The sequence below is a fragment of the Nyctereutes procyonoides genome, unplaced genomic scaffold, assembly GCF_905146905.1.
Source record: "Nyctereutes procyonoides isolate TBG_1078 unplaced genomic scaffold, NYPRO_anot_genome, whole genome shotgun sequence".
Taxonomy (NCBI): domain Eukaryota; kingdom Metazoa; phylum Chordata; class Mammalia; order Carnivora; family Canidae; genus Nyctereutes; species Nyctereutes procyonoides.
In genome coordinates this window covers 6,879,409-6,895,590 of record NW_026575030.1, presented here as the reverse complement: position 1 = coordinate 6,895,590, position 16,182 = coordinate 6,879,409, and the positions used below count along the sequence as shown (strand labels likewise).

The 16,182-nt window shown below is 42.3% G+C and overlaps 1 protein-coding gene across 2 annotated transcripts in view; it reads left to right on the top strand.

Moving 5' to 3' along the window:
* CCDC93 (coiled-coil domain containing 93) overlaps positions 1-16,182 on the top strand; it is a 95,926-nt gene that overhangs the window by 33,656 nt on the left and 46,088 nt on the right. For both annotated transcript variants that reach the window (XM_055316173.1, XM_055316174.1), the window contains 4 exons: positions 5,448-5,484; positions 8,535-8,627; positions 8,929-8,979; positions 9,832-9,918. In XM_055316173.1, the coding sequence (XP_055172148.1) occupies positions 5,448-5,484; positions 8,535-8,627; positions 8,929-8,979; positions 9,832-9,918 (268 nt within the window). The remainder of the gene's footprint in view (positions 1-5,447; positions 5,485-8,534; positions 8,628-8,928; positions 8,980-9,831; positions 9,919-16,182) is intronic.

The window sequence follows — 16,182 nt, the reverse complement described above, 5'->3', positions numbered from 1 at the left end:
GTGAGTACTGTCCCCGGCACAGAGGTCTTGCCCATTAAATGAGGATTATATTACAGTACACATGTGAAGAACTCTGAGTAGTTGGTCCTGTGCAGAAAACAGTAAATGCCAACTGCTAGGTTCTGTCGTCATTGTCATCATCATCATCATCATCATCCTTAGTAGCAACAGTTTTCAGTTCTCAAATACTCTTAAGTATGCCCTGTAGATTCAAATGCGCCTCCCCTTTCAGTTCCTTGTCCCTATACTCTGTGCCCCTAGGACTAGCCCTTCCCTAACTTCATTGAGAAGTCTTACCCATTCTTCCTCCTTCTCTTCCCCAGTCGAGCAAGGTGGGGCTTTCACTGGCCCTGGGACTCGCTCTCTTCCATCCTCTCCCTCCATTCAATGTCGACATCATGGTACCCATTAACTGCTCATCCCCACCTAGGAATCCACATCACCCATCTCTCCTCAGTGCCTCTGGTTTCCTCTGTATCTCACCTATTGAAAAGAAGGAAAGTATTTTGACTGCTGGAGTAAGAAGGTCTCAAACTCTTTGGGGTTGAAGCTACTCATTAGCCATGCCCACAGTGCATCTGACTTTGAGGTCAGCATTCCAGCTTCATCCACCTTTTTTACTTACTTGCTGAAATAAAATTGGATTTTGAGCCTGTTCAGCCATGCTGAAGGCCTTAAGGACCTGTGTGTGTCTGTTTATGTTTGGATAAATTTGTTTAAATGTCGTGATATTGGAAAAACAAGATTCACAGTTTTGATTTTAGACTTAAAATTGCAAGTCTGTAATATTTCAATTTTATTATGGGTCCAATCAGCTTTTAGGAGCTAAATTAAAACAACTCACCATGATATAAAATTGCCACTGTGGGGAAATGCATTTTATGTGTGTTATATTTAACTGGTAAAAAAACAAAATTTCACCAAGTATGTTTGAAGATCTAATTGGCTTTATTAAGTGATTCATGAATCCAGCAGCCTCCCATATAGCAAGTAGAGAGATGAACTCCCAGGAGCTGTCCAAAATGGAAAGTTTTTATAGAAAGGGGAGTGGGGCAAGAAGTTATTAGCAAAAGAAAACAAAGTATTGTTTCAAGTAAGGTCACTTTCCTTTAAGGGGAAAGGAAGGGGTCTTGTTAGGTGATTATCTCATCTTCCTTTGGAGGTCAGAGAGGGCCCATATGACAGATTACTTCTTTGGTGCTGACCAGAAATTTCAGATTGATTGGCTTAAAATTCTACTCCTGGAGGGGTTTGAACTGAAGTTAAGGCCTGGTTGCTGTCACAGGGGCAAGTGATTGTACCTTGGGCCTATGGTTTTCTCTTTAATGACTTGCAAGTGGAATTTTGAAGCAACCACTAGAATATTGGCATCAGCCTATTCCACACTATTTGAGACTAATTTTAGTTGCTTTGAAGTCATTCTGTACTTAGTAAATGAAATATTACATGTCTCCCAACCTGTATGTGTATTGTCTTAGATGGTAAGGCCTTTGACATGTCATAGAAGGTATTTAGTAAATGCTTGTGGAATTAAAGAACAGAGTAGGGCTTTTTTAATGCCTCTGTTTTGTTCGGTATTCCAGATAATTTGATCTATGTTTTAATTTGTCCTGTGGCAGTTGTTTTTGAAGGTTAGTCTGTTTTCCAGAACTGTGATGTCCAGTATAGTAGCTATTGGCCATATGCGAGTATTGAGCACTTGAAATATGACTACAGTGCCTCAAGAACAGAATTTTAATTTTAACTAAGTTACATTTAAATTTAAAGATTTGTGCTTGATTTAGTGATTAGAAAAAGTTTAACTTGATTTGGAGTAACTGGAGAATGTGAACCTGCCAATTTAAAGTTATATATTTGGCTCTCATTATATTTTTTTTTCAGACTATGCTGTTCCAGGAGATGCATATCCTTGATGTTAAAGATCAAGTGTTGAGGTGTAGGATATGAGGAGGTAAAGTGGGTGTAAGAGGCCAGAGTTCTGTTGGTGCTGACAGTGTAGGACATCAGCAGGACTGGTGGGTCAGAGCTAACAAAGGGAAAGGTAGAAACAAATTAAAGCATCTGACAGCACAGATCAGGCTGGCACTTGTGAGGAAGGGGCAAGGCAGACAGGGCAAGAGGATAGGGAGGTAGGAGGATAGAGCAGCATACCTACAAAAGATAAAACAGAAGTAAATGCTTTGTAGTAGAAATAAGTTGAACCATCCCCTTGTTCTTTGTGAGGGATGATAGGCCATAAAGGAATACCATGTTCTCCTGTGAAGCTCAAACAACATGGAAGTCTCCCAGAGACATCTTGACCAGTGAACATAATGAGGCAGGCATTAATAGGCAGCCGAGGACAGCTCTTTGTCATGGAAGCATTGTCACCATGTCACATGAAGAAGGAGGCCTTTAGAAAAATCAGCTGGACTCTACTCATACAGCATACGTTTATTGAGTACCTACTAGGTGCCAGGCACTGTCCTAGTCCTGGGGATCTAAAAGCAAATGGAGCTGTCTGTGAAAATTGATAACACTGTTCACAGTCGCTAAAAAGTGGAAACAACCCAGATATTCAACCCAGATGTCAACAAGGGTGTGGTTTATCCATGTGGTGGGATAAGTCATTAAGTCCTTTTAAGTTATAAAAAGGAATGAAATCCTAATCCATGTTACAATACGGATGAACTTTGGAAACATGCTAAGTGAAGAAAGCAGTCACAGAAGGCCACCTAAGATTCTGTTTCTATGATATGCTCAGAATAGGCAAATCGGTCAAGACAGAAAATGGATTAGTAGTAGCCAAGGGCTGGAGACGAGGAATTGGGACTAACTGCTGGTAGGTAATGGAGTTTCTTTCTGGAGTGATAGAACTATTCTAGAATTAGATAATGGTGATGTTTGCACAGATAGTAAATCAACTACAAACCACTGAAGTATATGGCTTCAAGTGGTAAATTTTATGTGATATGAATCATATCTCAGTTTAAAAAATGAGTGAAGCACCCCCTCCAGGAGCTCAACAGATTTATAGGATTACACGTAATTATTGTACCTGGTGGGATAAGTGCACTGGTGCCTAACTTGGGCCTTTGGGTGATCAGAAGGGTCTGGGTCTTCCTGTAACCTCTGTCTTTACGAAGGAGTAGAAGGGACCTAGGCACTGAGTCACTCACATTTAGTTGTTTACTGATTTATTTGGAAAATCCATAAAGTTTTGGGTCCTTAAATGGAGGTATGTCTTCTGCCTAAGGATATGTTGTCTGCCCTAATGGTCTCCATACTAAATGGTTTCCAGACTAAATGTCTGGAAAATGAAGGAACACTCAAGGTGCAAGGTTACTTCCAGGAGTGGGGAACTGTGCTGAGACCCTCTGTTGGTCAAGGTTTGCCAGGTGAGAACACAACCCTCTGGCTAGGTTCAGCAGAGGAGTTGACTGCATGGATCCTTAGGAAGATTTGAGAGATGGGATCCAGGCTGAGCCAGGGTCACTTCCCAAGTAACACATCAGAACCGGGCCTCCAGGGATGCTGCTTCTGCCTCCACCATGGAGAAGCTAGGTATCAGCCTTGTGGGGTTGGGAAGCCAGTGCCATGGCTGCTGACAAAGTAACCGTGCCACCTCAGCCAAAATCAGGATGCCACTACCACAGCTGCTAATCCCAGAACCAGGTTACCTCTGTGATCGGCAGCAGCACAGCACACCCTTGATGCCCTCCCTCTCTCCTCATCCAGCTGCTGCACATTCAGAATACCTAGAAGCATGCCTGATTGATGGAACCAATGTAGCATTCCAAACCCTGGGTACAGGGGACCATATAGCAAATAGAGTCTTTGTGGGCACCTGGATGGCACAGTTGGTCAAACATCCAACTCTTGATTTCGGCTCAGGTCATGATTTCAGCTTTGTGATATCACACCCTACTTAGTGTGGAGCCTGCTTGAGGTTGTCTCTCTCCTTCTCCCTCTGCCCTCCCCACCTCCCCCCCCCCAAAAAAAGAAAATCAAGTCTTTTGTTTTCCAGCCTCTGCAGTATAGAAAGATGCAATAGACATTGTGAAACCAATGCATAGAATCCACCGTAAGGTCCTTTAAAAAATGTGTGTGGACACTGTGAATTTAACTCCAGTCTGCTGCACTTTGTGCCTGTACATTGATGCTTAATGAGTGGGCACACTGTGCCCAGCTATCACTCTGTTGTCTCTCCAGTTATATGACAGCCTACTGCAATGTCGGGTCATGCTCTGGCTTGTTGATTTCTTCATGTTCTTCCACTTATGTTTAGTTTATTTGTTCAGCATACACTGGAAATACAAACTGTAAAAGTGGCTCCCATGCCCTCTGGTAAAAGGATGCAGACATGTCCAAAGACAGTTGGACGTGATTGCCATCTGGCGGGAACATGAGCAGTTACAAGATGGATGGGCCAGGGCAGAGTGTCATGCATAGGTGATGCTTTTGGAGAGGAGGTGGCTTGAGAGCTGAGGTGTGGGGCACGAATAGGAAAGTAGGAGAACAGCACGGTGTAGGCAAAGCTGTCTGTCAGGCAGTGGATGTATAAGCGCATGTCAGGTGAGGAAGTGAGGCTAAAGAGTTGCTAGGCAGAGCCATAGAAGGGAAATCCTAATGAAGGTGCCCAGGAGGGAAGAAGACTGCCATGGACTCTTGCAGACGAGGTCACTGGAAAGCTGGATAGGGAGTGAAACAAGGAGTGAGAGTGCTTTGAGGCCAGAGGCCAGTGCACTGACCCAGCTAGTGAGGCATGGCATGAGTGAGGGATGAGGAGGAGTCTTTAATTTGCTTTTCTTAAATGGCTGCATGTAACTTTAACTCTTTATGAACTATTTGAAGGTAAGTGAGCTAGGGTGCTTTGCATAATGCTTTTTGTTTTAGGTTGAATGGTTTTTGCATTGTTATACTTGCTTTAAAAAAAAAAAAAGAATCTAAAACTAATTTAAATTAAAGGGCATTTGTGAGTTTCTTTGAGTTTAAAGTTGCCTGAAGTGAACACATAACATTGTTGGCATCGTGCTTGGGCTGTGTTTGAGAATGAAAAATGGGCCAGACTCCAGATTCTGAACATAGTCATTAGAGAGCATTCTGAGCCCGAACAAACACATTCACATTTGTTTATACAGAAAGTTTTAAGGCTTTTAGCCTAAACTTTAGATCTGAAATGCAGCTCCTGATTCCAAGAGTAATGGTTGCACTTAAAGAGAATATTGCACTCTGTACCCTCTGAGAGTTCCCATTTGTAGTATTCATATGGCAAATAGAATGGCTGGCCCTTTATTCAAAAACAGTGGAATATGTTTGTGGTTCAGGCACTTAAAACATTTTCTCCAGTTACCATATGGCCTAAATTTTCTTCGGCACTTCTCATATAAAAATCCAACCAAAATAGTTTGACCAAATTTGTGTGACTTTTGAATAGTAATCGAACTCCCCTTTTTTGTGGCCTGCAGGAGATATGGATTTAGCCGCCAGAACAAAACAGAGAAGGTAAGAAAAGCCTAGATAATGGGAGAGAACATTGAGAGATGGAAGTGCCCTTCCCCTTTGCCTCTGTCCAACCCTGACTAGCTGGCCGGCCACCTGCATTAGCAAGAGTAGGGTGGCAGCACTGCGGCACCCCAGGCTCCAGTCCCTGGGCAACCCCGGGGCAGTGGGGATGTGGCAGCTGCTTTGGGCCACTGCATCTCCCGCCTCATATCTGCAGCCTGCCACCTTTGTGGGCCAGGGAGCTGAAGCAGCAGGCTCATGGAAAGGCTGGAAGTGAAGGGTAATTGGAAGTCATGGCTCCGGGGGCAGTCCCACAGGCTCTCCTAACCCCAGAGGTGTGAAGATGAACTTCAGGGCCCTCAGCACCTCCCCCCACACCATGAGAGAGACACCCTAGACAGGTATGAGCAAGGTGCTGGCAGTGATGCAGAGCACAGCCATATATTGCAAGCCTGCCCTAAGATAACCTAGTATGGAAAAATCAGGTAAGTCAAGATGGGGTTTCTGACTTTACAGAGCAGTCTCAAATTTTACTTATTTTATATATTTCTTAATGATCCTTAATTGTCAGCTGTAGGGCAGTCATGTGCATTGTATCATCCCAAATCCTTGCTGTGTCTCAGGTGCTTTGTTCAGGGCTCTTCTCTGAATAACTCTATGAGGAAAATACTTACTACCCTTTTCAGAAAATCTAAGGTCAGAAAGCTGTAATGCTCAGAGAGGCTCCAGGATTTGTCCAAGACCACACAAGCCCCTAAAGTGTCACAATAAGGATCTGAACCCAGGTCTGTGTAACATCAAAGCCTGTGCTCTGTTGTCAGTGGCCTCTTAAAAAGTAGAGTCCTATAGTTTGAGATCTGTGGGTACCTTTTTTTTTCTTCACTCCTCATGAGATGCCTAGAGTCTCTTGTATGGGACACTTACTCCCTTTGCTCCCTCCTGCCCCACCCCCTTCCTCTGTCCAGAACCACCATCCTTCAGTCCTTCCTGGAAGACTGCTGTGGCTCCCAGCCTCCCTCTGCTTTATGGGGTAGTTATTGTCTCAGTCAGTAGAGGGCACAGATAGTGACTAGGAGCGTGTGTTCTGAGGCCAGACTGGCTGGTTTCAAATCCTCTCACTCTGTGACTTCAGACCATGGACTTAATCGTCATGCCTTAGTCCACAACATCTGTAAGATAAAGGCAGTAATTGTACTGCCTCACAGCGTTGTTATGAAGACTGAGATGTAAAGGACTAGGAATGACCCATCACACAAGAGATAACTAATAAGCATTAGCTATTTTATCATTGATAGTAGCAGTTCATTAGCAATCAGTCATCTAGTGATTATGATAACTTCTTTTTTGGTTTTCTTATTACTTAATTTTTCCACAGTCATATTTTTATTCTTAACTAAATGGCCATTTCCCCCAAAGCAAAGTGTTCTCTGGATTTGAGTATGTCAGGTAGCATCTAATACAAAATAAGAATTTTATGTGTACATTCAGTTTGATACATAATTTAGTCTGAAAAGAATGTCTGTACATATGGGTATTGGGTGCATTAGCTATGATTGGAAAAGTCATGCGATGCCCATCAAATAGTATTCACTTTGGGCCTGTCTTATCCCCCATGGATACAGGTTTCTTCCACTATCCCAAAGTAGAGTGTACTTCTGATGCCTTTTATAAGTTAAAATAATGTAAAGCAAAGAAGCAGTTGCCATGAATTTATATGAAAAATTTTTTGAGCTTTCCTAGGCCCAAAAATAACCTCTCTTAGGCTTTTCTGTCTATACCTTGCTAACAGACACACAAATTGTAGTAACGCACAGATGCGCAGATACAGTTCTAAGCTTTGGCAGCTAGATGCTGAGATGCTGAGTGTCGTTCCTGGGAAAGAGGCACAGCAGCCCACTGTCACTGCCAGGGGCCATACTCCTTCTATAATGGCTCCCAGCTAAACACACACTGAAAACTGTTTTCACTTTCACCCTTTTTTGTAAAAGTGAAAATCCTTTTTAAGTTTCTTTTGGTCAACAGCAACAGGTACAAATCTAGATCTTCTGTGAAACAATGTGACCTAACAGAAACTTTCCAAAGCAGAGGTTACCTGTACACCCAGCAGTTAGGTACTCACAGTGTTCCCTGGGATCAATTATAGGCATGTTTTAGAAAAGTATCCTAGAGTTGAGATGGTCTGAGAAGGGTATCTGAGACCACCAGTTCTCTTTTTCAACCCAAGAAAACCCTGATATCCAGAGAAAGTAAGCCTGACGTCAACCAGCTGGTGGCAGACAGAGCTGGAATTAACACCAGGCACATTAGACTTCCAGTGCATGTTTGAGGAACAGCATTTATTTAATCTAGGTGTCTCGAGTGTGGTGTGGTATGGTAGTGGATGCTGGCTGGGTCCAGAGTATAAAGCTTGATCACCAGGTGAAACAGTTCAGATTTCTATCCTTCAGGCCAGTGGTTTTTAAACTATGTTGACCACTCTTGGCAGGAAGAATTCTGTTTTTCGTCATGATTTAGTACACACACACAGAGACCCCTCCAGAATAAAAGTTTCACAAAGCAGTACTTAATCCTTTACTACATGTAATGTGCTCTGATGTGTCCTGTTCTTCTTGTTTAATTTCTATAGATGCTGGTCATACTTGCTAAAGTACTTGCAGGTAAACACTTTTTACTGATGTCCCACCCATGGGTCTCAACTGGCAGTTTGAAGAAAAAAACACTCTGTCAGAAAGTGATTCGCTCTTGAAGGCATTAAAGCAGAGAGGAGCCCCTCAAAGGGCAAGTCTGGCAAATGTGTGTGACCTGATAGGAATTTAATCAGCAAGCAGAGTAGAAATGGAGCTAGACATGGGGTAAGGCCTAGAGCTCAACCTGCTCCATCTGTGGTTGGAATGGAAGCTCAGGTCTCTGGATTTCCCACTCTTTGTCAGGGAACCGGTTCACCTCTCCCAGTTTGTGTATTGAATTTCACAGATTCGTGCCCCTTTGCATTGTCCTTTCTCTATTGAGTCTTCTCCAGTGCCCAGCTATTTTTGCATCTTCCTTTCCAGGCCGAGGACAAGAAGACAGCACTTCCCACAGGACTCTCAGCTTCAGAAAAAGCTGATGCCCATGAGGAGGATGAGCTTCAAGCTGCTGAAGAGGTGTGTAACCCACATAGGTCCCCTGAGGCTTCCGTTTCTATCATCTGGGGAGGATTGCCCTTTCATCGCCAGCTTTGCAAAATGGCCAGCTGCCTCCCACCCCCAACTGCTGTTAGCTGGCCTCTCATTCCCTTTCAGTTTACTTTTCTCACCTTCCCACCACCACCCACCCCATGAGGCTCATGATGAAAGAGCAAGTAAACAACCCTTAGATTGCACCGCAAAGGTCTTATGTAGAGACATCACGGAAGCCTTAGAACTGGGGTCCACTCACTGTTACCTCTCCCCGTTCCTCTTCCAGCAGCGTATTCAGTCACTGATGACCAAGATGACCGCCATGGTGAATGAAGAGGTAAGGGGGACTGTGTTGGGGTGTGTATGTGTGGAGGTGGGGATGTGGAACCTCCCTGAGCTGCTCAGTGGGGGCCAACCCCCAGAAGGACCACCTTCCTCAGAACCCTCTCTTTTTAGCACTCAGTATTTCCTGTTTCCTTGGGGTTTTTCTCTTAGGACACTGTTTTACTAATGCGTAGTATTGCTGTCCATATGTGAGAGAGGGATGTCCCTGCTGGGACAGCATCACAAGGGCCTCTGTAGAGGAGCCTTGCCAGCCCTGCCTCTCCTATAACCACCCTTGCCAGACGAGCCCTTGCCTTCTGTTTCCCTCCCACGCTATCTAGGTAGGAAGTAGAATACTGCATTTTTCATTGGTCTTTCCAGAGCTCAAGGCCTGTCCAAGAGGTTTATTAACCAAGGGCTTTGAAAGGATTCCTCCTTTTTAGGGCAGGAAAGACTGGTGGCAGTAAAGAGGTATTTGGAAAGTTCTAAGATTCCCACTCCTCTCCCATTTGTACTTCTTTTTCCTAAGTCCTCAGCCCTTAGGTTCCCTGCAGGCTCTGTAGTGACCCTCAGGAAGAGACCCTGAGATGGGGTATTTGGAGTAAAGAATGACTTCCCAGGGGTATCCAGGGACCAGGAAGAATCTGGCACAATGATCCGAATGACTCAGGAGGTAGAGAGATGGCTTAACATTTGTCCCAAGGCTTGTTTTCCACTTTCCTTGCCGATGAATACCCTAAACAAAAACTAGAGTCTTTCCCTCCCAAGACTGTTGTTTTTGCTATACTACTTCGAGCATTCAGATTTTCCAGTTCTGTGAAAGACAAGGCATGGCCTTAAGAACCCCCTCTCCCTGTGATTGCAGAGCCGCCTCACCGCCAGCTCCGTGGGCCAGATCGTGGGACTCTGCTCTGCCGAGATCAAGCAGATTGTGTCCGAGTATGCAGAGAAGGTACATGGGGGCCCAGCAGGAGCTTTTGCCTCAGGTCATGCCCTAAGGATTTGTTCTGTGTCCCTACACCCTCTCGAAGCATTGAAGGAGTTAAGTTGTAATTCACCAATGACATTTGTCACAGAAACCGTCACAAAGCCGTCAGCATTTGCCCTTTAGCTTGGTTAATTTTCTTCTGCAGTGCCTATGTTTCTATACATATAAAGAGAAAACCTGTCTCAGCGATTATCGCATCTGATAAATCGATGTCTGAGGTATAGCATGGGCATTTTTCCTTCTTTACCAGGCTTCTTATAACTCGGGCTCACTTCAGTGATTGGGTCGAGGAATAAGCTTTGCACTTAGGAGACAAACCCCATAACTCAGCCAAGCCCAAGGCAAAATTTTTTGTCCCACTTTATTAAAAAGGTATAGAATGAACTAAAGCCTAAAAGTCATATTTCAGTGTTAGATTTTTTTCTATTCTAAGAATGGGCAGCAGGACCTTGACTATTTCAGGGAGACAGTGATTAATCATTTTGCACATAACTGATTCTGGTCCAGCTGAGATGTAGTATCAGTAAAATCAGATTTACAGGGCATTGTTTCACATCCTTCCTTTCCTGGCCATACTCAGTCCATCCCCTAAAACGTTGATGTTTGTTGAAGCATCTAGCTTTGCTTTCCCTGTCTCTGAAGCCTTGACGACAAATTAGTTCTGCTCCAACCCTCCGTGCAATATTCTTCTGAAGTGATTTTGCACAGATGATGTACTTGGGGAAGGGATATCTCCTGAAACTGAGAGTTACGACCTACTGTAAACACAGCAGGTGGTCACCTCCCACAAAGTGAGGGGTCTTTTGAGTAAGACAGTGAATAAAATGGCTTAGAATGTCTAGGACTGCGATTCTCATGTTTCTCCTACCCCCCCACCAGTCAGTGCTTCTGAGTACAAGTTTTCTAGTCCAACTTGCATAAAATCCAAAGTATCAAAAAAAAAAAAAAAAAAAACAACAACAAAAAAGTGTCCTCTGTTTCAGTTTGCCACCCAGGCAAGGTGACAGTGGTCAAAGTGTCCTCTGAGATTTGACCGGAAAAAGGACTTAGGTAATTCTTGAAGTTACAAATCAGCTTAAAAGCCTTGAAAATGTAGATGAGGAGAATGATTCATTCAGTGCCCCAACAAGAAAGTTTCTTGTGAGGTCTGCACACACATGGATGGCAAGAGTATGTCTATATTTGCCCTTACGTTTTCCTATAACATTGCTAAATCCAGTTTGTTTTTTAAAGACAACTAGAAGATGCACTCACCGTGCGGGCCCTGACTTTTGTCTTCAGCTCCCGTGGGCGGATAGGAGCTCAGATTATTTTAAGGGGAAAACAAGCAGGCCGACTCTCCTTTGTTGGTAGTATGCCCCTCCTTGCCTGGAATTCCTCAAGTTTACCTCTCTCCCCAGTTAGCTTTGCATGTCCACATTTCCTTCTGGGTCTCTTATCACCTGAACTTTCCTCTCCTTACCCTCTTACAGTGATCTATACCCAGTACCAGCAGCTATACTCTCTACCTACCTCCCATTCTACCAGAAAAGAGTGACATTAGAAGTAGTTTTGGATGAATCTCTTTCCAAGGACACATATAATTAAACTTCTCATGGAGAATTAGAGGTCCAGAATTTACTGCTTGATTGTGCTATTTGCATCATATATGTAGATCTTAAAGCATTAAACATGATGATTTTTAAAATTAAATTGCCTTTAATCCTATTTCCATGTTACAATCATCTCATTGGCATATTACCTTCCAGGGTTAGTCCCACATATCCATGGTTGTTCCTAGTTGCAGCCATCAAGTATGTCTGAAAGAGGAAGGGCGATATAGTTAAAAAGACAGTGTATGAAGTTATATCTTGATTCATATCTGTCTCCTCTACTTTCCAGCTATATGACCTTGACCAATTTGTTTAATCCCTCTTTGTCCTCGTATGTCCCTCTATAAAGTGGTGATAACATTACTCTGCTTAAAACATTGGGGTGAAATATGACTAAATGCCTCCTGGCACATGATAGCTATTCAGCTAATGGTCGCTTTCATTTACTTTTTTATAGTCTGCATTTTTTTTTTCGTTTTTGTCTCATCAAATTCTGAACATTTTCCATGCTTCTAGCCTTTGCAGTTATTTGAATACTAGATAATCCATGTGTTAATACAGCCCAATTCATCAAACATTTTTCTATTGTTAGACTTTTAAGTTGTGTTTGCCATTGTGGATAATGCTCTTGTAAACTCTGAGCAGATAGTTTCTGCTAAAAGGTTTACTAGGAGTTGGATGTTGGATTATGACTCTTTGTTGCTTTACAAATAAGTTGTAACAACATAAAACACTGTCAGGGATGAAAGAACTTCACCATGGCTCTACATTTCCAATGTTCATTTGTCTAACTTGCTACTTTAGTAGCTATAAAATGGCACCGGAGAGGATGGACCATGGTTCCATATTTTTGTTTGCTCTATTTTCTATTGTATAAATTATCTGTTATTCCTTGTACTCATTTCTTTTGGATATGTGGTGTTTTTCTTGAAAATTTGAATATAGTCTATATTCTAGATTTATATATTTCTTCATGAAGTATTTCTTGGCCATTCTTTTATTTTTGTATTGCTTTTCATTATAAACAAGGAATTTGTACCTAAATCAGTGGATCTTTTTGTTATTGTTTGCAGATCTTTTGTTATTGTTTGCAGGGTTATCATTTTTCCATGGATCCAATAAAATAATCCATTATATTTCAGCTCATCTTTTCCTGATTATGTATAATTCTTTAATTTATGTGGAATTCATTTTATTTAATCTAAAATGGGATCCATGCTAATTTTCCTCCTCCTATCCACTACCCTAATACCATTTATTAATAATTTCTTTATACTCACATGGAGATAGCTTATTGTATTTTTGTGGTTTTTATCTAATTTAAACTGTATATGGACTCTTTCTTATTTTCTTGGTTTTACTCCTAATTTTGTGCAAATTCCGTGATGAAGTTATATTTGACTTTGTTGTAGTTGTTGTTTGCTTTATTGTTTACTCTTGTTTTGCCAGTGACCTACCACCAGAGACCACATGGGAAAACACTATAGTTGAACATTTGGGTTTATTGCTGGTGCTAGTGGGGGAGGCTACTCACCAGTGAGGAGCCATATGGCATCTTAGTAAGGAGGTATTAAAAAAAGACTACAGAATTTGGGCTGGATTTAGGTGATTTGAGGGAAGGACCAAGAAAGTAGGGCTTTGTTCTGTGAACAGAATGTTTTAAGGAAGGGCAATTCTATTATAAATGAGTGTCTAAATAAATTTTATAAGATAGGAGGAAAAATTATAAAAGATGGGGTAATGAATCAAGTTTAAAGCTATATACTCATATTAGCCTGTATAGGGGGATGTTTGGTCATTTTGGTAATTTGAAGAATGATTAGGTTTTATCTGTGTTCAGACATGATTACAGAGGGGTCATGTTTTTGCCTTCATCTTCAAGACCTTGTGTGATGTTGACATTCTTTGGAATTATCTTTTTTTAACATCAGAACCCAGTATGTGCAGGGCAGCTCCCAGCAATATCAGGGCCTTGCTGAGAATGCCAGGTTGGCTCTCAATGCCAGAGACTGCTTTACTTTTTTCTCTTTCTTTGTATATTTAGTTATCTATTGCTTCATAGCAGTATTACTACAAAGGTCGTAGCTTAAAACATCACACATTTATTATCTCACAGTCTCTGTGGGTCAGCAGTTGAGCACAGCTTAGCAGGGTTCTTTGTTTAGGATTCTCACAAGATCACAGTGAAGGTGCTACCCAGGGCTGCTTGTCTTCTCTGAGGCTCAACTGGGCAGGATCCACTTCTAAGCCCATGTGTTTGTTGGCAGCATTCATTTCCTGTTGGCTGAAGTACTCAGCTCTTGCTGGCTGCCAGCTGGAAGTTGCCCTCATTCCTTGCTGACTTGTAGCCTTCCCCTACTTTGTCACTTGTTTCATCAAAGTGCATCTAGCACCTCCTCATAGGCTAGACATCACAGTTTTATGTAACGTAGCCATGTACCTGTACTCACATATATCCCATAACTTTGCTGTATTCTCTTGGTTAGAAGCAAGTCACAGGTCCTACCACCATTCAGGGAGGGGGGAGGACACAAAGGCCTGAACCTCAGGAGGCAGAGAGGTTGGTGTTTTCGTAGGGTTGTCCACCATGATGTATGTGTTTTTCACTTTAATCTTACTGCCATAAATTGGGCTAATCCCAGGCACTGGTAGTTTATTCAAAATCCATACCCTTACCTTCAGGATTTTATAAATGAACTCCTTAGAAGTGCAGATGGGATTGAGGGATGCCCAAAAGGGAAGCCATCAGAGAAACTTGAAAGAAACCCAAATTAGGCTTTGAACAGGATGGATTTTTGCTTAGTGAAGAAAAGGGACAAGATAGTTTTGGAAGGATGAAAGAATGAAAATGATTTTGTGACCGGGGAGTGAATTGAACAGCCTGCCTGGTACAAGTTGGAAAGTTGACAAGCATTGGGATATAAAAATGTGGTAAAACACATGTGCAGGCTTCTCTTTGATTTGTAAAGTTCACAAGTTCTTATAACAGCATAACATGATAAATAATCCATATGTTTCAAAGCAAGTCTCTGAGATATATAACTCAATTGAATATAGTTCCTGTAAAGCAGCAGGGAAGAGGAATGTGAAGAAGCTCCCAGATATATAATTCATGAGTTCATGTAGGCTCTCGGCCAAGGAGCGCCATCTCCCTTTTTTTCCCTGAAGGGTAACGCCCTTCCCAGAATGTGCTAGATGAGACACCACTGTGCTTTTTGGTGTTGATGTCTAATATGCTCATTGCATCTTAGTATATTCATTTGCATAGGGAAGGAGAGTCTATGACTGTGATTTGCAGAACACTTAAAAAGCCTGACTGTCGAAAACCCACTTCTGCCCTACTATCCCCAACTAGCTTGAGCCAGAAGAAAGGGAAGGAAGCTGAGCCAGGGAAGATGCCAGGTCCCTAGAAGGGCAAGAAGGGACTCTCCCTTAATGCCACCCACATACTAACCAACCGTGTACCATTTCAGCCACTGTTACTTGACAGCCAGCTAAATCATTCCTTGGTCAACATCTCCCTGAGACAAAATCTTAGAACATTTTGTAAATTTAGAGGCACAGCTCTGTCTTAGGGAATCCAAAGAATCTATTTTCTCTGTACTAGGTTCCTCGTATACGATTATTTCATTAATTCTCAGAGCCGTGTGCCCCCTCCTTACTATAATCCTCTGCCTCCTTCATCATTATACTTACTCATGTACAGTTGAACCTACTTGTTTACATGTACATGAACCACATTTTACTTCTCTTTGTAACCTCAGGGGCTTGCCAGGGACCTGGCAGTGTTGGTGCTCAATACGTAAGCATGTGATATTATATCCATTTTGCAGATGAAGATACTAAAGATGAGAGTGATTCAATAACTTGTCCAGAATCACGTAGCTAAGAAGTTCTAGGTTTACATACCTAGATTGTCTGACTTTGAAACCTATCTCCTTGGCAAGGTAGAGTGTCTGTAGGGCAAAGCAGGGAAGGCCTCCTATGCCATCCTTAGTGTCTGCCTTCCAGGCTTGCAGCGACAAAGCCCTTTTAGATTCTTTTACCATACAGCTGCCTACCGTGGGCTAGGTAGAGAGAAGAAACCAGGTCATGTTGGGAACTAGCTACAGAAATAAGTAAAATGAAAATACTGTGGCCCAGGCACTCACACACAATCATACCTATGGAAGCTATGGAAGTTTCTGTTTGAGGTGTGTGCATGTGTAGTTTTTCATATCACTGGAAAATAATCTCCTATAACTCCTTAGACTGTCAACTTCTTGATGAATTTCAGCCATCAAAGGACTTATTTGTGGAAGGAATTTTTTTTTCTTAATAGCTTTTGGAAATTTTCCATTCCAGCAATTAAGAAATTCTGGTACTATTGCTTCTGAACTTTTGATTCTGAGGACCATTCTCTGGCAGTTAATCGGAACTACAGACTGTCTTGAAATTGTATCTTTTTGTAGCATCTAGCATCTCTAGATGGAGAGATTTCCTCTTGCAACAAATACCTGTTGAGCTCACACTGTGTCCTAGGCAGCATCAGATGTGGAGAGCAGGGCAGAGCCAGGAGGAAGATGTGGAGGCTGCCTCCAGGAGCTACTAGTTAGGGGTCAGTCGACCCATAAAAACAAATTACAGAATAATAAAA